This window comes from Schistocerca cancellata, chromosome 5 (genome assembly GCF_023864275.1).
Source record: "Schistocerca cancellata isolate TAMUIC-IGC-003103 chromosome 5, iqSchCanc2.1, whole genome shotgun sequence".
NCBI classification, from domain to species: domain Eukaryota; kingdom Metazoa; phylum Arthropoda; class Insecta; order Orthoptera; family Acrididae; genus Schistocerca; species Schistocerca cancellata.
Window position 1 is genome coordinate 94,086,761 of NC_064630.1, and position 21,996 is coordinate 94,108,756.

General features: G+C 44.3%; 1 protein-coding gene across 1 annotated transcript in view; it reads right to left on the reverse strand.

Moving 5' to 3' along the window:
- LOC126187700 (RING finger and SPRY domain-containing protein 1-like) overlaps positions 1–21,996 on the reverse strand; it is a 143,718-nt gene that overhangs the window by 30,685 nt on the left and 91,037 nt on the right. Inside the window, exon 7 of the mRNA XM_049928942.1 lies at positions 10,794–10,937. Within this exon, the coding sequence (XP_049784899.1) occupies positions 10,794–10,937 (144 nt within the window). The remainder of the gene's footprint in view (positions 1–10,793; positions 10,938–21,996) is intronic.

A 21,996-nucleotide genomic window follows, 5' to 3' on the forward strand; every position in this document is an offset into this window, starting at 1 on the left:
CTTGTCTTGCTTTTGTTGATGTTCATCTTATATCCTCCTTTCAAGACACTGTCCATTCCACTACACTGCTCTTCCAGGTCCTTTGCTGTCTGTGGCAGAATTACAATGTCATCAGCAAACCTCAAAGTTTTTATTTCTTCTCCGTGGATTTTAATTCCTACTCTGAATTTTTCTTTTGTTTCCTTTACTGCTTGCTCAATATACAGATTGAATAACATCAGGGATAGGCTACAACCCTGTCTCACTCCCTTCCCAACCACTGCTTCCCTTTCATGTCCCTAGACTCTTATAACTGCCATCTGGTTTCTGTACAAATTGTAAATAGCCTTTCGTTCCCTGTATTTCACTCCTGCTGTCATCAGAATTTGAAAGAGGGTATTCTAGTCAACATTGTCAAAAGCTTTCACTAAGTCTACAAATGCTAGAAAAGTAGGTTTGCCTTTCCTTAATCTATCTCCTAAGATAAGTTGTAGGGTCAGCACTGCCTCACGTGTTCCAACATTTCTATGGAATCCAAACTGATCTTCCCCAAGGTTCGCTTCTACCAGTTTTTCCATTCGTCTGTAAAGAATTCGTGTCAGTATTTTGCGGCCGTGACTTATTAAACTGATGGTTCAGTAATTTTCACATCTGTCAACACCTGCTTTCTTTGGGATTGGAATTATTATATTCTTCTTGAAGACTGAGGGTATTCTGCCTGTCTCGTACATCTTGCTCACCAGACAGTAGAGTTTTGTCAGGCCAATTCTAACAGTAGTTCTAATGGAATGTTGTCTCCTCCCGGGGCCTTCTTTCAACTCAGGTCTTTCAATGCTCTATCAAATTCTTAATGCAGTATAGTATCTTCCATATCATCTTCACCTACTTCAGTACTTCATCTCTCAAATCTACCCAGTCTTCTTCTACTGTATTTCTTTCCCCTGTTCTTGTCAATTGTTTCCTAATGCTGTCTCTGAAACACTCTACAACCTCTGGTTCTTTCAGTTTATCCAAGTCCCATCTCCTAAAATTCTCACCTTTTTGCAGTTTCTTCAGTTTTAATCTACAGTTTTATATTACACATATTTTCAATTTCTTTGATAACTTCTAGAGATATAATCAAACCTGTAATAATAATCAAAATAATAACTGAAAGCAACAAAAATAATAATAATAATAATAATAATAATAATAATAATAGTAAAGAGCTTTAAGAATGATACAAATTAGTTTAGCAACATCAAGCTGCAGACAGGCACGATTAAAAGACACTCATATGTAGCTTTCAGCCTCAGCCTTTATCAGTAGTGAGGGAGAGGGGGAGAGGGACACACACACACACACACACACACACACACACACACACACACACACAAAGCAAGCAAACCTCAAGCGTGCGCATGCCGAGTTTTTGATCTTGCCCGTCTGCAACTGGACATGTCTTCTTTACATTAAGTAGCAATCAATCTTGTTAATATTTCTAACTGGAATTTCCATTGTTTGACAGAAGAGTTTAGCACATATGAATAATTATTTTTCTTCTTCCTGGCCCTACAGCCCTAGAAGGGCCTTGCCTGCTCTAGAACATCATTCCATTTGTCCCTGTCCTTTGTCTCCATCCTCAGACACCAATAATTTTTAAACCTTCTTTTATGCCATCCAAGTATTGAAGTCTTTGTCTTCCCCTGCTTCTTTGGCCTCCGCAGTTTTGCAGCAGTGCTATTTTTGTTGGGTTCTCATGCTCCACGCAAAAAACATGGATGACCATTTCAGGCAGTTTATGATTTCAAGATCTTTCTTTATTAGTCATGCCATAGATTTTGTGTAACACTTTTTGTTCAAAACATTCTATTAGCTCTTCACATTGTTGCATCAGTGTCCAGGTTTCTGAGCCATACATTAATACTGGATGTATTAAAGTTTTATACAGCTGATACTTTATCCTTCTGGACTCAAGTTGCAGGGCCAGCCCATAATAGCATTTATTATCTATATGGTGTGCCACTTTATTTCCACACTAATATCATTCTGTGATGTTACCGATGTTCCAAGATAAACAAATTCATGAACAGATTCTATTTGCACCTTTGTCAGTTTCTAACATTGTATTTAGTTCTGGTCGTTACTATTCACATGTATTTACCTTTATTGATGGTCACTTCCAGCACCTTTTTGTATTCCTGCTGCCAACAGTACCCTATGTGTCTCTTCAGCAGCTAGTTCTGTTCTTGCAATAATATCCATATCACCTGCATAGGCCAGAACCTGCACCATTCTATTGTATACTGCATATGTTGTGTTGTTTGAGCTATGCGTATTACCTTCTATAGTGCTATGTTAAAAAGCACACATGAAAATGAATCTTCTTGCCTCAGTCCACAGTTAGTTTCAAAACTTGGTGTTAAATTTCTTTATATCTGTACTTTATATACTACTTTTCCCACAGGCAAACTTATGAGGTGTACTAAATGCTGTGGTATGCCCAGTTTATTCACGGCTTCAACAAGCTTATTTCTTTTTATGGTGTCATATGCTGCTTTAAAATCAACAAATATATGATGAGTTTCTATATTGTATTCCAAACTACCTACAATGATATTTTAGTTTGGTTGCTGACACCAGCTCCAGGCAATTTATTTACTGCTTATTAAGCCTGACCACATTAGGACCTTAAGGCCTTCTCTTACCTCTGACTGGAAGCAACACACACCAAAGATATTACAAAAACATTCACAGGAATACTACTACTACTACTACTACTACTACTACTAATAATAATAATAATAATAATAATAATAATAATAATAATAATGACACTAATAACAGTAGTAATAATTATAGTAAAGAGCACTGAGAATGATACAGATTAGTTTAGCACATTTGAATCCATGTTTAGTATTAAAGAAGTGAAAGGGATAAGAAAATGGAGAATACTGAAACAATAGTGACAGTGGCTGTAAGGAAACAATGGAATTTAACTAAAGGACTCTGAAAACATGGAGGAGGAAAAAGTTATAGTGGAGGGGTGATTGACAAAAGTGATCTGTAAATTAGAACATGGGAAAGGTACTCCAATAGCTGTCTTTTGAAGTTTGGAAGGAATTTAGTTTCCTCAAAGTAAATTAGAACATGGGAAAGGTACTCCAATAGCTGTTTTTTGAAGTTTGGAAGGAATTTAGTTTCTGCAATATTTTGAGGAAGATTGTTCCAAAGTCAGGTTCCTGATAGGAAAAATGATTTAGAGAACATGGCAGTGTTATGTAACAGTACAGAGAGGATTTTACTTTGTTGAGAACAAGTATTTCTCCTATGCCGTTCAGACACTAGTGTAAAAGTTGAAGAAGAGTAGGAGGGAGCACAAAGATTGGGAAGACAATAGCGCAACATAAAATATGACAGTATCTATGCCTATAGGCAAGCAGCCCTGACAATTGTTCACAGGCAGGAGTGATATTGTCAAAATAGCATATGTCATAAATGTATTGCATCGCACACAAGCATTCATTGCCAATTCCAGCCTGTGTGAGTGTACTGAAGTCCTTGGAAAACAGAATCACCACAGTCCAGTATGGGGAGTATTAGTGACTCTACAAGCTTCTTTTTAAGCTTGAAAGGAAATACTGTTTTATATTTCTATAGTGAATGAAGTGCAGTTGTGTGTTCAGTCCAGTCTAAGTGATGGTCTAGAATTATCCCCTAGTTCTTTGCAAAAAAAGAAAAGATTATTTCTGTGCTGTTTAGGATTAAGAGTGAAAGAAATTCTCTGAACTGAAGGGTACTAAGGTTTCTGTGAATGACTTATGATTGCTTGCATTCAAAGATAAGTCAACTTTCAAACCTATGTTCTGCGCCCACTTAGCTAAGGCAACTAAATCACCATTTACATGATAGATGGCTGTGCCCAAGTTTGTAGGACTTGCACTTAGGTATAACTGAAAGTCATCATCATATAGGTGATATTTGCAGTGGGAGAGAGAAGTTGATATCATTAACACATAATGAGGTAAGTAATGGGCCCAATACTGATCCTTGTGGGACTCCTGGATTGTGACCTTTTAGTTACAATCATTAAACGGTATTGTGGGATGTAAGCTATGAGCAGAACTATCGTAAGGCACGCTAAGAAAAAAATTTATTTGTGAGTTAAGCAAGTAGAATTTCAACGTCAACAGTGTCAAAAGCTTTCCTCAAATCCGAAAAGCACATAACAGTCACCTGTTGATTGTCCATAGCTTGTTTCAGTTCATCAGTCAGCAGTGATCATGCTCCGATTTTGCCAGAAACCAGCCTAGTATTTATCTAAAAGGTTACCTAATGTTAAATAATTAGTTAGCTGTTGGCGGAATATGTATTCTAAAGCCTTGGGTGATGCTAGCAGAATGCAAATGAGCCTGTGGTCAGATTTGTTTGGCATATTCCTTCCTTGTACATGATTTTAAGAGACCCTACTTCCAGGTTGTTCGGAAGATGCTGGAGGTCAGAGAATGGTTAAAAATATCTATCATTTTGGGCAGTACTGGGTTGGTTGGAGGGGTTTGTGGGATTGAAAGGACCAGACTACTAGGGCCATCGGTCCCCTTTTCCAAGAACTTTAAACACCCACAAAGAATAAGAACAAAAATGGAGATGACAAGAGACAACACAGGACAAGAAAGACGCAGACAGAGACCAGAAAAAAGGAATTAAAACCACACCGAGTGTGACAATGGTTGGCTAACGATAGAAACAAAAAAGGAAAAGCCAACAACCAAGAAACACACTAAAAACCCCAGTCTAAAATTGTAGGCCAAAGGCCAGACTCAATACAAAAAAGAAAGGACAAACACCTAGACCAAGTGATAAAAAACCCCCGCATGAATAAAACTCAAAACTAAATTTGTCATCGCAACGTCATCTGATAAAAGTGCAGGAAGCGTATCAGGCAGCACAAACATCTGCCTGAGCGGAGTTACAAGTGGGCAGTCCAACAAGATATGAACCACCGTCAAAGCTGACCTGCAGGGACATAAAGGTGGGTCCTCGTGGTGCAATAAATAGCTGTGTGTTATCCAGGTGTGGCCAATGCACAGCCATCAGAGAACAGAGTCCTTGCGAGTGACCCGCAAGGAGGAGTGCCACGCACTGGTAGCCTCCTTGATGGCCCGAAGTTTGTTGGGTGAAAGAAGGGTGCACCATTCTTCACCCCAGGTGCGAAGTACCTTCTGCCGCAAAACTGACCTGAGGTCACTCTCCGAAAGGGCAATCTCCAAATCTCAAAAGGCCCCCGGAAAAGATGTGGAAGAGGGAAAACCTCAAGCCCAGAGAGAAGAGTTCTGACGCTAACTGCGATCGTACACCCTGGCCGGGGCCGCCGTTCCGGAAGATGGACGACCGACTGAGGGAACAGGAGACGATAATTGGGATGCCCAGGCAAGCTACAAACTTGTGTAGCATAAGCAGCCAGTAATTGTTGGCACTGGAACCACAATGGAGGGACACCTGCCTCAACAAGTATGCTGTTGACAGGGCTTGTCCGGAAAGCTCCAGTGGCGAGTCGGATCCCGCTGTGAAGGATGGGGTCAAGCAACTGCAATGTGGAAGGTGATGCTGAACCATAAGCCAGACTTCCATAATCTAGACGGGACTGAATTAACGCCTGGTACAGCCGTAGAGGGTAGACCGATTGGCACCCCAGCTGGTGTGACTCAAGAGCATTAAGATGCCGCCAGCACGTCTGTTTAAGCTGCCGAATATGAGGGAGCCAAGTCAACCGGGTATCAAAAACCATTCCCAAAAACTGATGTGTCTCCACCACAGCAAGAGGTTCACCGTCAAGATAAAGCTGTGGCTCAGGGTGAACAGTGCGTCACCAGCAGAAATGCATAACGCAGGTCTTGGCATCCAAAAACTGGAAGCCATGCACTACAGCCCAAGACTGCGCCTTGGGGATAGTGCCGTTCAGCAGCTGCAATGGCGGTGGAGCTAAAGTATAGGCAGAAGTCGTCAGCATACAAGGAAGCTGAGACAGACATTCCGACTGCCGCAGCGAGCCCATTAATTGCAATTAAAATGAGGCAGACACTTAAGATAGATCCTTGGGGTACCCCATTCCCCTGAACTTGGGAGGAGCTATGGGAGGCCGCAACTTGCAAGCGGAGGGAATGAAGCGACAGAAAATTTTGTATGAAAATCAGGAGCGGATCCTGAAGACTCCAACCATGAAGCGCAGAGAGGAAGTGATTTCGCCATGTCGTATCGTGTGCCTTCCGCATGTCAAAAAAAAAAAAAAAAAAAAAAAAAAAAAAAAAAAAAAAAAAAAAAAAAAAAAAAAAAACTGCCACCAGATGCTGACAGTGGGTAAAGGCCATACGGATGGCAGACTCCAGGCACACCAGATCATTGGCAGCAGAGCGGCCCTTACAGAACCCAGCCTGAGACGGAGCCAGAAGGCCCTGAGACTCAAGCAGCCAACTCAACCTCTGGCTCACCATGCATTCGAGCAACTTGCAAAGAACATTAGTGAGGCTAATGGGGCGGTAGCTGTCCACCTCCAGTGGGTTCTTGCCAGGTTTCAACATGGGAATTACGATGCTTTCCCGCCATTCGATGGGAACTCACCCTCAACCTAGATACAGTTGAAAAGGTCTAGGAGGCGTCGCTGGCAGTCCACCGAGAGGTGTTTGAGCATATGACAGTGGATGTGATCTGGCCCGGGAGCCGTATCAGGGCAAGCGGCTAGGGCACTTCAGAATTCCCACTCTCTGAACAGAGCATTGTACAATTCATGGTGGCACGTGTGAAATGAAAGGCTCTGACATTCCAACTGCTCTTTCAGGGAGCGGAATGCCAATGGGTAATTCGCAGAAGTGGAACTCTGAGCAAAATGCTCCGCTAAGTGGTTTGCATTGTGTCGGAGTCAGTACAGACTGCTCCACTCAGTGAAAGCACAGGTATGCTGACAGGGGTTGATAGCCATAGAGTCACCTAATTTTGGCCCAAACCTGCGATGAAGAGGTACGGAGGCCAATGGTGGAGACATATCTTTCCCAGCACTCCTGCTTGCATTGGCGAATGAGGCGACGGGCTCGTGCACGGAGCCGTTTAAAGGTGATGAGGTGTGCCAATGAGGGATGCCGCCTGTGTCACTGGAGTGCCTGCCTGCAATCTTTAATTGCCTCAGCGATCTCTGGCAACCACCAAGGCATAGTCCTCTGCCAAGGGGACCCAGAAGAACAGGGAATGGCAGATTCTGCGGCAGTAACGATGCCGGTGGTGACCAACTGAACCACCACATCAATGGCGTCATTGGAAAGAGGCTCAATAGTGGAAATGGAGGTGAACAAGTCCCAGTCAGCTTTATTCATAGCCAACCAGCAGGGGCACCCAGAAGAATGACGCTGTAGCAGTGACAGAAAGATCAGAAAGTGGTCACTACCACACAAGTAGTCATGCACACTCCATTGGACAGATGGTAATAGGCTAGGGCTGCAGAACGAAAGGTCGATGGCTGAGCACATGCCATGTGCCACACTGAAATGTGTGAAGGCACCAGTATTAAAAAGAGAAACGTCGAGCTGTGCCAATACTTGCTTAACGATGCTGTCTCGGCCTGTTGCCACTGATCCACCCCCAGAGGGTTATGGGCGGTGAAGTCACACACTACCAGAAAAGGTGGCGGCAATTGGGCTATCAGCGCAGCCAGGACATGCTGCGGGACATCACCATCTGGTAGAAGATAGAGACTGAAGACAGTAACAGCCTGAGGCGTCCACACCTGAACAGTGACAGCCTCTAAAGGTTTTTGTAAAGGGACAGACTCGCTGTAAAGAGAGTGGAGGACGTAGATGCATACAGATGAGATACCCTCTCATAAGCTGCCCGGTTCTTATAATAACCGCGACAGCCATGGAGGGTGGGGGTTCGCATTGCCGGAAACCAAGTTTCCTGAAGAGCAATGCAGAGAAAAGGGTGAAGGCTGAGAAGTTGTAGGAGCTCAGCAAGATGGTGGAAAAACCACTGCAGTTCCACTGGAGGATGACATTGTCCATGGCCGAGAAAGGCAGGAAGGGACCGAAGAGGCAGATTACGTCGCTGGGTCACCTGCTGCCACCGACTGAGTACTGATGGGAGCGACATCCATCATGTCTAAGGGACCGGCGAGATCTAGGTCCTCAGCGGAAGACAGAATATCCAACGCATCCTCAGACACAGAGCTTGTAGGTAGTGGTGGAGTGGGTGCCACCGCAATTTCCTTGGTCTTAGGGGTCTTCGTTTTCGATTTCTCACACTGTTCCTTTGGTTGCCCTTGCTGGGGGGGCTTCTTTGATTCAGTCTCCGGGACTGAAGTGGACTGCGAAGCCCAACGACCAGCTACCTGGGACTTCTTCAGTCACTGGTGGGTATCTGGTTTGCCACTGGTAGGAACCTGGAAAGGGAGTGACCTAAGGGATCACTTCCTAGCGAGAGAAGCCGAAAGACTTGCACTTCTCCAGCTTATAAGTGCTGCTCTCGAGGTAGGTGGTGCAGGATCAACGGGGAGGGAAGTGCCCCCCCAGCATCAAGGGGGCAGGTGTGGTCCTTCCGCTCTGAGAGCAGACTGTATGTGATGCAATGGATGGAGCTGTAACAGGAGTGACAGTGGCGGCATAAGATGACGTCATGCACATGGGATGAAGCCGTTCAGATATCCGTTTAGCCTTAGTGTACGTCAGTCAGTCCATTATTTTCTGTTCCTTCTGTAGAATCTTACAGTCCGACGAGCAAGGGGGATGGTGCTCTCCGCAGTTGACACAGATGGGAGGCGGGGGACATGGAGTATCGGGATGGTATGGACAACCACAATCGCGACATATGAGGCTGGAAGCATAGTGGGAAGACATATAGCTGAACTTCCAACACTTGAAGCACCGCATCGGGGGAGGGATATATGGCTTGTCATCACAGCGGTAGACCATCACCTTCACCTCCTTGGGTAATGTGTCACCCTCGAAGGCCAAGATGAAGGCACCGGTGGCAACCTGATTATCCCTTGGACCCCAGTGGATGCACTGGATGAAATGGACACCTTGTCACTCTACGTTGGCACGCAGCTCATTATCAGACTGCAAAAGAAGGTCCCTGTGGAAGACAATGCCCTGGACCATATTTAAGCTTTCATGGGGTGTGATAGTAACAGAAATATCCCCCAGCTTCTTACAAGTGAGTAATGCCCGTGACTGAGCAGAGGATGCTGTTTTTATGAAGACTGACCCAGACCACATTTTTGACAAGCCCTCCACCTCCCCAAACTTGTCCTCTAAATGCTATACGAAGAACGTAGGCTTCATGGACACACAGGATTCCCCATCAGCTCTTGTACAGACTAGATACCATGGCCAATACGCCTCACTGTCATTCATAGCCTTTTGTTCCTCCCATGGTGTGGCCAGGGAAGGAACGATTTGGGGTCATACATGTTTGCATTGAAGTGAGCCCTCAAATGCTTAGAGACTGCTGGTGGTTGGCCACCAGCAAGAGAAGATGTGCCACACTTCATTGCATGTCATCCACCCTGATGCCACCTATTCTGACCAAGGGCCCTCCCCACAGGCACCACCCAGCCACAGCAAGGGCCACTTGGCAGGATGGCCATTGCCGGGAGTCCCAATACCTCATGGAGATAGGCATCTACTCCTTGGCATACGTGGGGAGTTAACGGCACAGGCATCAGTAGAGCGATCCCTGTGTTGTCAGGGGCTACAATCAACAGGGTACATGGCGGCCCCACCACAACGGACTGGCTACCGTGCTGGATATTAGGTGGCAAGTGGTCCATGGTCGTCATCAGCGCAGAAAGTGACACTGCGGAGTGCATGGCAGAAATCGCACCCAGGAATGTATCCTCGCCCAAGACATGGAGATCGAGTGGGACTGTAATGCAACCACGAATAAGCTGGCTAAAGGTCTCAATGCACGATGGACACAATGCACCTTTTAGTCACCTCTTACGACAGGCAGGAATACCGTGGGCCTATTCTTACCCCCGAACCCACAGAGGGTGGCAGTAGTGGGTTTATTAGAAAACTGATCACATGTTCTGTTATAATATTGAGTCCTGTACCTGTCAAACATACTAGTGCAACAGACTTTCTGCCCGTCTTAAGTCATACCAGCTACAGAATTTTTTTTTCTTTTGTACCAACCATTGATACTTTAAGGGAGTATATGGTATGCACCATTGTGTGTTGGTCAAGTAAAGATGTCCTCATAAATTATACTAAATAAGTAAAATTCTCCTCAAACTCAAAGTTTCACTAAAGTAAAGTCAGCGAAAGAAGAACGCTGGTTGCTGCAATGGTCTTGGCTTGGCTGCTTCCTGCATTTACCTCATCACTTAACACAATTTTCCAATGTTTCTACGACAACTCCTAGTGTTGTTGCACCCATACAGATGGCAATTGTTTTTAACTGCAGTTGTTCACACTTGGCAGCTTCCAGGGGATCTGCAACTGTCTGGCATGTAATCAAATCCTCATAATCTCTATTCCTCTACACCATAAGCTCACATTTAAAAACGAATGATTCATTTCAGTTACGTGAAACACACCATTAAAGAAATTTAAATTTCATTTGTCACTGAAAGATTCAAACAGGCACAAAAACCTTGTTTATCAATTCCTATCACAATTACAGCAACATCACTAGAGTTTATTGAAAAAATTTAAATTATATTTGTGTTACTTTTGTTGAAGCATTTGACAATAGAGAAAGTTAATGTACAAAATTATCGATATGACACAGCAATTTGTAATGTGAATTAAAATATGTACAAGAAATCAGATGTATTACATACTTACATGGTTAAGGAACGTAGAATCTTTGGTAGCCCATCCTATCTGCATCACACCAGGTGTGATTACCTGTGTCTCATAATACCAGACACCTTCGTCAACTTGGAATGTGCAGCGAACACTCTCAAATGAGTAAGCATCGCATCGTGCCTAGCAGTAGTAAAATAAGAACTATGAAAGTCAACAGTTAATACACAAGATCCTGTTGAAACATTTGCAACACATTAACAGTTTAAGTCAGATAACTGGATAAGATACTGAACCTGGCAGATCTGCATAAATTGACAATAAATTAACACTCTTTCTAGACTTATGAACTGTACAAAGCATCATTCAAATGATCTGACTATATTTTTGGCCAAAATGAATTTGCATTCTTTCAAATTTGTGATTTCTCCAAACCTGAAGGAAACTCGAATCAAAAAATGACAATATACACTGCCTAAAAAAAAAAAAAAAAAAAAAAAAAAAAAAAAAAAAAAAAAAAAACCACTAAGCACCCATAGGACATAGTTGCATGCCAATGTGACTTCTAAAAAACACACACACACACACACACACACACACACACACACACACACCAATGGGTCTGTAAATGACTAGAATTGCAATTCTTTGTACCAGGTAGAATAGCCATTAGAATGCATTAGCGTAGTTTATGGTTAATGTTGTTACAAGCCTTGTGGGCTATATATGGGACATGAGCAGCATCTGATGCTGATTGACCACCATGAAAAACTCAGAGATGGTGCTTACTAGTGTGAGACAGCATAGTCAGCACCAGCCAATTTGAAAACTGCCTCATTGTGGATCTCCAATTGGCTGGTTGAATCATGCAATTATCCAGATTTGTGGGGTACTCAGATGAGACAGTGGCCTGAAGCTGGACTGCAATGAAACGTGAGGGCAGGAATATTCTTTTCTGTTACAGTCCATGTCTACCACATCTGATCACCACAATAGAGGATCACCACATTGTGCATCAGGCATATTGTAACAACACATCTGTGCCCACCATCTGAGAACAAAATGGACAATCTGCAACATTCTGTGTTGTCCCGCACCATTAAGTGTAGACTAGCAGTAACTGGACTATGGCACTACTGACCAGAAGGCAACCATTAACACAGCAACACAAATGATGCATTTGATGTCGTGCTGTGATTTGGAAGCATGAACTGATGTTGAATACTGTCACATGATGTTTCAGGGTTGCCACATGTTTCCCAAAGTGAAATTCCCTGATATTTCCCTGCTTTTCAGATAAGTTTTAGCATTTTTCCCTGACAAATTTTGAGATCTCAAGGGCAAGTAAAGACATAAGTTGACAAAAAAATGTAAGGACTTCTGTATTTTTAAACATCTGAGCAAAAATGTAAAGCACTAACAGTAACATCTTTAAAATGAACTGTTCTAGATGGAGAAATCAAGCCAACTGGTATATATGTTTCATTAAGACCACTGATGTTATTTTCTTTCAATAAAGCAAAACACATTTGACGACAAAAAGCACATTTTGTTGGAGTCGCAAGACAGGTTTAAAATACCTTCACTGCTTTCAGAAATAACCTCAGAAAAAAGTAGGCCTCTTAAAAGAAACATATAAGGTGAGGAAGAGTTGTGTAAACCAACACTATAGGTGACCACCAATAAAATGTTGCTTCTACTACATTTGTTATTCTCGGTTATTACCCAATGTCTTATGTCTATTATTCTACAGGTATTGTGTGATTTTTCCTTCAAGAAATACAAGAGTACACAATGTAAAAACTGCCAGCGATGCCACAATTTTCTTCTTCTTATCGTCCATACTTTCTAATATATAAACTACTATCTAAGTGCCAAAATGTACTAGAATTAATAAAGTGTCTATAAAATGCTGCACTTTACAATGTACTTGAAGTGAGACAGTTGCAGTTCCTGAAATCCATCGCCCATGGCCTCTGGCCTGTTGAGGAGCACCTCAGTCCTGGGCCCATGGATAAACCATGAAAATCCGCCACATTATGCCACACACAGACAGATCCGGCCGGCAGGCAGATGGGGAGGCAAAGTGACTGAAATCTTAAGCACCCAAGCCATAAATTAAAAAGGATCAGCTTCTGAGTAAAGCCCTTGATGGTTCTTGAAATTAAGAAACACATAGGAGCCTGATCAATGTTAGTAGGTGTGTAAAATTATAAGGATTATGACAGTGAAGCTGATAGATTAGTTAAAAACCAACAAACAGAGGAGAACTGAAATGAACAAGAGGCCACTTGGTAAAAGTTTCTAAATTATATGGCACACACAGTCAATGTTGTTACTCTGAGTAAATAATAAAACACATAGTACTGCCTGTGCTGTATACGCTAGAACCTATGATAGATAATAGTCAACACTGATACGCAAGGGCTTAAAAAGCTGATACCTGTTTAGAAAGTGGCATACCACCAGTGTTTCATTACAATCAGTGTAAAATGGCACAGGGTCATAGCTTAGCAGAGGATGTTACCTGAAAAGACAGTGCCCGTATGCAGTGTAACAAAAATTCTCTCTGTGATGAGATTGATGAGATTTATTAGCCCAAGCTGTAGGGCAAAGTTTAAGCTCCATTAAGTTTGCTCCTATGACACTGTTCATGTCAGAGCAGTAGTATATTTCTGTGTATAGCAATACTGAGATTATCTAAAAGGACAAAATAGCTAAAAGGTGTGGGTAGTAGAACTGCAGCCTTAGCAGTAACATCAGCAGCCTCATTCCAAAATGACGACTTGCCAATGAACCCATACATGCAACATTTTTGTCCCAGCATCATCAATCGAGGCAATCCCGCATCTGCTGTACTAAAGAGTGGTGTGTGTACCACATGCACGTGTTCTGGAGAGCACTGAGGGAACCTGGAGTACTCAAACGATTCAGAAAATATGAATCGCCAGAAGCACTGTTTGGCAACCATTAGGTGAAAAAATTTGCATTTTGTACATCTTACAGTCTGATATCTTTATTCAATAAAGAACTGAATTTCTTTTCATTATCCATCACATTTAGTGCACTCCATCCAATTAAGAAAAATGAAAATAGTACATTTTTGACAATATAATGTAATCAGATAGATAAAAATCTACTCACCAATTGACAGCAGAAAACCACACACACACAAAAAAGAAGGTTATACTTATGCAAGCTTTCAGAGCCAGTGGCTCTTCCTTCCTGCAGAAGGGTTGAAGGGGAAGCAAGTGGGTTGAAGCAAAAGGACTGTAGAGGTTTAGAAAATGGGGTGGACTTTGGAAAAGTCACACAGAACCGTGGATCAGGGGAGGCTTAGCAGACAGGATGAGGGGGAAAGACTGATTGTTGGGGACTGCACCAGATGAGATTTGAAAACCTGAGCTTAAAGGTGGGAGACAGGATAATACGCAAGACAGAGATTACTACAAAACCGTTATGCACGAGGTAATAAGAGTGAAAAGCTAAGTGCGTAACAGAGGTGGGAGGAGGGCAGCAAAAAATAGACAGGTCAGAAAATGAAAGATAAAGAAAGCTAAAATGGAGTGAAGAAAGGAGCAGTTACTGTGAAGATATGCTGAGGTGGAAGAAATTAATGTAAACTGAGGCCATGTGGGTGGCAAGAACCAAGGACATGCTGTACTGTTAGTTCTCACCTGCAGAGTTCTGAAAAACTTATGTGTGGGAGAATAATCTAGATGGCACATGTAGTGAAATAGGTATTGAGGTCATGACTGTCATGTTGTAGAGCATGCTCTGCAATATTATACTGGTTTTCAAACCATGTCCGGTGCAGTCCCCAACAATCAGGCTTCTCCCCCCATCCCGTCTGGAAGCCTCCCCTGACCCACAGTTGTGTGTGACTTTTCCGAAATCTACCCATTTCCTAAACCTTTCCAGTCGTTTAGCTTCACTCCTCTTTCTTTCCTTTCAATCTTTATGCTGGAAGGAGGAGCCACTGGCTCCAAGAGCTTGCATTAGTATAACCTTCTTTTATGTGTGTGTCTTTCTGCCACTGCTTCGTGAATAGATTTTCATCTCTCCTATTACATTCCGTTAAGTAAAACATTGCACAAATTTTAAAGAGCTCGCAGAGATAAAAACGAGGTGCATAAACTTTGCATATGGTTGATTTTAGTTCTTACACAGCAGTGAATGAAATGTAGATCAGACATCGAAATTTTATTTAAAATTGAGAGCAGACTGATATTTCATTCTAGAGTTACTTGGTTTTGTATCCTTGCACATCATGAATCACGTGGTCATAACAATAGTCATTTCTCAGAAACAATTCAAGATACTAAAACTAAGTTTTTCACAAATGATAGCATGCAATGAGGCACATATGTTTTTCATTTATCAAGATATGGAAGTAACTTGTCCACAGCAGTGAGACTTCTGCAGCTCAGGACGCATTCAGACACCCATAGCACTGTTGGAAAATCCAACTGGCATGCATAAACACCTCTGCAGCGCCTGGGGAAGGGCATAGTAGGATGTGGATGCATGCCGGGGGGAGAGGGAGAGAGAGAGGGAGAGGGAGATTTCTATTGTCTTAGTTGCTTTGGAGTGTCGGGTCTTGTATGCTTTAGACCGCACAGTTCAGAAGCAGGAGTATTTTGCTTCGACATTTCTTGAGAGGTATGGTTTACCTCTCCAGGTCAATCAGCTGTCTCTCAAGGTAACAGAGTGGTTGTCAATTTGTACTAATGAAATGGAGGCTGGCCAGGTAATGTTTTTGTGTGCAGCTGCTGTTGAGAAGCATCCATCCATTCAGAAAAGGAAATAACATTTCTTTTTATCTTTTTACTTCCTTTACATTTGTTGAATGAGGATCTGGACATCTGCTGGCTAGAGGTAAGCAAATAATAGTCTCACGTACTCCCCTCAAATTTTCATCCTGCTGTATGATACACGAGAGAATAACGTGTGAGTGAAGTGGTGAAGGTTTTATAGGTTGTTGTGCAGGCAGCATAATAGTTATAGATAAGGATACTTCTTTAGCCTTCTGAGATTTTACAATTCTGGCACTAAACTGGAGATGGATGGTAAATGTGGACACATCCTTCATGCTTTTAGCATAGCAACAACAGCACTCTTAACAGCCAGATGATAGTACAGAAAATTTTCAGATAGCAAATGCACTGACCAAACACTTCAGTTTCTTAAAAAAAAAATATATATATATATATATATATATATATACAAAGACGATGTGACTTACCAAATCAAAGTGCTGGCAGGTCGACAGACACACAAACGAACACAAACATACACACAAAATTCAAGCTTTCGCAACAAACTGTTGCCTCATCAGGAAAGAGGGAAGATGATGAGACTTACCAAACAAAAGCGCTGGCAGGTCAATAGACACACAAACAAACACAACATACACACAAAATTCTAGCTTTCGCAACCAACGGTTGCCTCGTCAGGAAAGAGGGAAGGAGAAGGAAAGACAAAAGGATATGGGTTTTAAGGGAGAGAATAAGGAGTCATTCCAATCCCGGGAGCGGAAAGACTTACCTTAGGGGGAAAAAAGGACAGGTATACACTCGCACACACACACATATCCATCCACACATACACAGACACACGCAGACATTTGTAAAGGCAAAGAGTTTGGGCAGAGATGTCAGTCGGGACAGAAGTACAGAGGCAAAGATGATGTTGAAAGACAGGTGAGGTATGAGCGGCGGCAGATTGAAATTAGAAATTAGCGGAGATTGAGGCCTGGCGGATAGCGAGAAGAGAGGATATGCTGAAGGGCAAGTTCCCATCTCCGGAGTTCTGACAGGTTGGTGTTAGTGGGAAGTATCCAGATAACCCGGACGGTGTAACACTGTGCCAAGATGTGCTGGCCGTGCACCAAGGCATGTTTAGCCACAGGGTGATCCTCATTACCAACAAACACTGTCTGCCTGTGTCCATTCATGCGAATGGACAGTTTGTTGCTGGTCATTCCCACATAGAACGCTTCACAGTGTAGGCAGGTCAGTTGGTAAATCACGTGGGTGCTTTCACACGTGGCTCTGCCTTTGATCGTGTACACCTTCCGGGTTACAGGACTGGAATAGGTGGTGGTGGGAGGGTGCATGGGACAGGTTTTACACCGGGGGCGGTTACAGGGGTAGGAGCCAGAGGGTAGGGAAGGTGGTTTGGGGATTTCATAGGGATGAACTAAGAGGTTACGAAGGTTAGGTGGACGGCGGAAAGACACTCTTGGTGGAGTGGGGAGGATTTCATGAAGGAAGTATCCTGTCACAAGTGGGGCACTTTTGGGGTTCTTCTGTGGAAGGTTCCGGGTTTGAGGAGATGAGGAAGTGGCTCTGGTTATTTGCTTCTGTACCAGGTCGGGAGGGTAGTTACGGGATGCAAAAGCTGTTTTCAGGTTGTTGGTGTAATGGTTCAAGGATTCCGGACTGGAGCAGATTCGTTTGCCACGAAGACCTAGGCTGTAGGGAAGGGACCGTTTGATGTGGAATGGGTGGCAGCTGTCATAATGGAGGTACTGTTGCTTGTTGGTGGGTTTGATGTGGACGGACGTATAAAGCTGGCCATTGGACAGGTGGAGGTCAACGTCAAGGAAAGTGGCATGGGATTTAGAGTAGGACCAGGTGAATCTGATGGAACCAAAGGAGTTGAGGTTGGAGAGGAAATTCTGGAGTTCTTCTTCACTGTGAGTCCAGATCATGAAAATGTCATCAATAAATCTGTACCAAACTTTGGGTTGGCAGGCCTGGGTAACCAAGAAGGCTTCCTCTAAGCGACCCATGAATAGGTTGGCGTACGAGGGGGCCATCCTGGTACCCATGGCTGTTCCCTTTAATTGTTGGTATGTCTGGCCTTCAAAAGTAAAGAAGTTGTGAGTCAGGATGAAGCTGGCTAAGGTAATGAGATCTCTGGCTGCAACCCTTCTTTCCATCAGTCCCTATACCAGTTCCAAACCGAACAATCCATTGCCCTCACCCACCTAATCCTTCACCTACACATCCACTCAGCCAATCAACACACCCATCAACTCCTGTCCCTAATAAAAGTCCTCAATCTTTCCTCTCCCACATCCACACCGGTTGTTCAGAGCATCCTCCTACAGGCCAACCGCAAATTAGAACAGCATGCCACCCTCCACCTTAAAAAACTATCCAATCTCCTGGTTTCCCACCTCCGGAAAGGCAACTCACTCACCCTTCACAACCTTTCCAGCAAACCTCAACCTCCTCTCATTGCACACAAACCCAGTCTCTCCCATCTACTCAATCTCCCACTTCCAGCTCCACTCCCTCCAAAACCTCAAAATTCCAATCAACACAACCTGGAACCACAACACCCCAATTCAGTAGTTAACCTCTCCTCCAAACCTCTCTCCCAATCCGAAACCTCTGTCCTATCCAAGGGCCTCACCTTCAGCCCCACTCCCAGATTTAACCAAACAGCCCTTGTCAAAGATTTACTGTCCTACACCCGTACTCTCTGCTGGAAATATCACTTTGCCACGAAGAAAAATGATCCTAATCCTACTCCTAATGATCCAACTCCCCAAGATACTATCCAAATTGAACCATGCCTGGAACAGTTCCGTCCTCCGTCACAGCGGGACCCACCTCCTCTTCCTCAAAATCACCCTCTCCTAACCTTCCAGGAATTTCTGACTTCCAGCCTTGCCTCTCAATCCTTCTTAAAAAACCTTAATCCTACTCCCAACATCACCACTGCTGAAGCCCAGGCTATCCGTGATCTGAAGGCTGACCAATCCATCGTCATTCTTCCGGCGGACAAGGGTTCCACGACTGTGGTACTTGATCGTCGGGAGTATCTGGCTGAGGGACTGCGTCAGCTTTCAGACAACACTACTTACAAAGTTTGCCATGGTAATCCCATTCCTGATGTCCAGGCGGAGCTTCAAGGAATCCTCAGAACCTTAGGCCCCCTACAAAACCTTTCGCCTGACTCCATCAACCTCCTGACCCCACCAACACCCCGCACCCCTACCTTCTACCTTCTTCCCAAAATTCACAAACCCAATCATCCCGGCCGTCCCATTGTAGCTGGTTACCAAGCCCCCACAGAACGCATCTCTGCCTACGTAGATCAACACCTTCAACCCATTACATGCAGTCTCCCATCCTTCATCAAAGACACCAACCACTTTCTCGAACACCTGGAATCCCTACCCAGTCTGTTACCCCCGGAAACCATCCTTGTAACCATTGATGCCACTTCCTTATACACAAATATTCCGCACGTCCAGAGCCTCGCTGCGATGGAGCACTTCCTTTCACGCCGATCACCTGCCGCCCTACCTAAAACCTCTTTCCTCATTACCTTAGCCAGCTTCATCCTGACTCACAACTTCTTTACTTTTGAAGGCCAGACATACCAACAATTAAAGGGAACAGCCATGGGTACCAGGATGGCCCCCTCGTACGCCAACCTATTCATGGGTCGCTTAGAGGAAGCCTTCTTGGTTACCCAGGCCTGCCAACCCAAAGTTTGGTACAGATTTATTGATGAAATTTTCATGATCTGGACTCACAGTGAAGAAGAACTCCAGAATTTCCTCTCCAACCTCAACTCCTTTGGTTCCATCAGATTCACCTGGTCCTACTCTAAATCCCATGCCACTTTCCTTGACATTGACCTCCACCTGTCCAATGGCCAGCTTTACACATCCGTCCACATCAAACCCACCAACAAGCAACAGTACCTCCATTATGACAGCTGCCACCCATTCCACATCAAACGGTCCCTTCCCTACAGCCTAGGTCTTCGTGGCTAATGAATCTGCTCCAGTCCGGAATCCTTGAACCATTACACCAACAACCTGAAAACAGCTTTTGCATCCCGTAACTACCCTCCCGACCTGGTACAGAAGCAAATAACCAGAGCCACTTCCTCATCTCCTCAAACCCGGAACCTTCCACAGAAGAACCCCAAAAGTGCCCCACTTGTGACAGGATACTTTCCGGGACTGGATCAGATTCTGAATGTGGCTCTCCAGCAGGGATACGACTTCCTCAAATCCTGCCCTGAAATGAGATCCATCCTTCATGAAATCCTCCCCACTCCACCAAGAGTGTCTTTCCGCCGTCCACCTAACCTTCGTAACCTCTTAGTTCATCCCTATGAAATCCCCAAACCACCTTCCCTACCCTCTGGCTCCTACCCCTGTAACCGCCCCCGGTGTAAAACCTGTCCCATGCACCCTCCCACCACCACCTATTCCAGTCCTGTAACCCGGAAGGTGTACACGATCAAAGGCAGAGCCACGTGTGAAAGCACCCACGTGATTTACCAACTGACCTGCCTACACTGTGAAGCGTTCTATGTGGGAATGACCAGCAACAAACTGTCCATTCGCATGAATGGACACAGGCAGACAGTGTTTGTTGGTAATGAGGATCACCCTGTGGCTAAACATGCCTTGGTGCACGGCCAGCACATCTTGGCACAGTGTTACACCGTCCGGGTTATCTGGATACTTCCCACTAACACCAACCTGTCAGAACTCCGGAGATGGGAACTTGCCCTTCAGCATATCCTCTCTTCTCGCTATCCGCCAGGCCTCAATCTCCGCTAATTTCTAATTTCAATCTGCTGCCGCTCATACCTCACCTGTCTTTCAACATCATCTTTGCCTCTGTACTTCTGTCCCGACTGACATCTCTGCCCAAACTCTTTGCCTTTACAAATGTCTGCGTGTGTCTGTGTATGTGTGGATGGATATGTGTGTGTGTGCGAGTGTATACCTGTCCTTTTTTCCCCCTAAGGTAAGTCTTTCCGCTCCCGGGATTGGAATGACTCCTTATTCTCTCCCTTAAAACCCATATCCTTTTGTCTTTCCTTCTCCTTCCCTCTTTCCTGACGAGGCAACCGTTGGTTGCGAAAGCTAGAATTTTGTGTGTATGTTGTGTTTGTTTGTGTGTCTATCGACCTGCCAGCGCTTTTGTTTGGTAAGTCTCATCATCTTTCTTTTTAAATATATTTTTCCCACGTGGGATGTTTCCCTCTATTATATATATATATATATATTTAAAAAGAAAGATGATGAGACTTACCAAACAAAAGCGCTGGCAGGTCGATAGACACACAAACAAACACAAACATACACACAAAAATCTAGCTTTCGCAACCAACGGTTGCCTCGTCAGGAAAGAGGGGAGGAGAAGGAAAGACAAAAGGATATGGGTTTTAAGGGAGAGGGTAAGGAGTCATTCCAATCCCGGGAGCGGAAAGACTTACCTTAGGGGGAAAAAAGGACAGGTATACACTCGCGCACACACACACACATATCCATCCACACATACACAGACACAAGCAGACATTTGTAAAGGCAAAGAGTTTGGGCAGAGATGTCAGTCGGGACGGAAGTACAGAGGCAAAGATGATGTTGAAAGACAGGTGAGGTATGAGCGGCGGCAGATTGAAATTAGAAATTAGCGGAGATTGAGGCCTGGCGGATAGCGAGAAGAGAGGATATGCTGAAGGGCAAGTTCCCATCTCCGGAGTTCTGACAGGTTGGTGTTAGTGGGAAGTATCCAGATAACCCGGACGGTGTAACACTGTGCCAAGATGTGCTGGCCGTGCACCAAGGCATGTTTAGCCACAGGGTGATCCTCATTACCAACAAACACTGTCTGCCTGTGTCCATTCATGCGAATGGCCAGTTTGTTGCTGGTCATTCCCACATAGAACGCTTCACAGTGTAGGCAGGTCAGTTGGTAAATCACGTGGGTGCTTTCACACGTGGCTCTGCCTTTGATCGTGTACACCTTCCGGGTTACAGGACTGGAATAGGTGGTGGTGGGAGGGTGCATGGGACAGGTTTTACAACGGGGGCGGTTACAGGGGTAGGAGCCAGGGGGTAGGGAAGGTGGTTTGGGGATTTCATAGGTATGAACTAAGAGGTTACGAAGGTTAGGTGGACGGCGGAAAGACACTCTTGGTGGAGTGGGGAGGATTTCATGAAGGATGGATCTCATTTCAGGGCAGGATTTGAGGAAGTCGTATCCCTGCTGGAGAGCCACATTCAGAATCTGATCCAGTCCCGGAAAGTATCCTGTCACAAGCGGGGCACTTTTGGGGTTCTTCTGTGGAAGGTTCCGGGTTTGAGGAGATGAGGAAGTGGCTCTGGTTATTTGCTTCTGTACCAGGTCGGGAGGGTAGTTACGGGATGCAAAAGCTGTTTTCAGGTTGTTGGTGTAATGGTTCAAGGATTCCG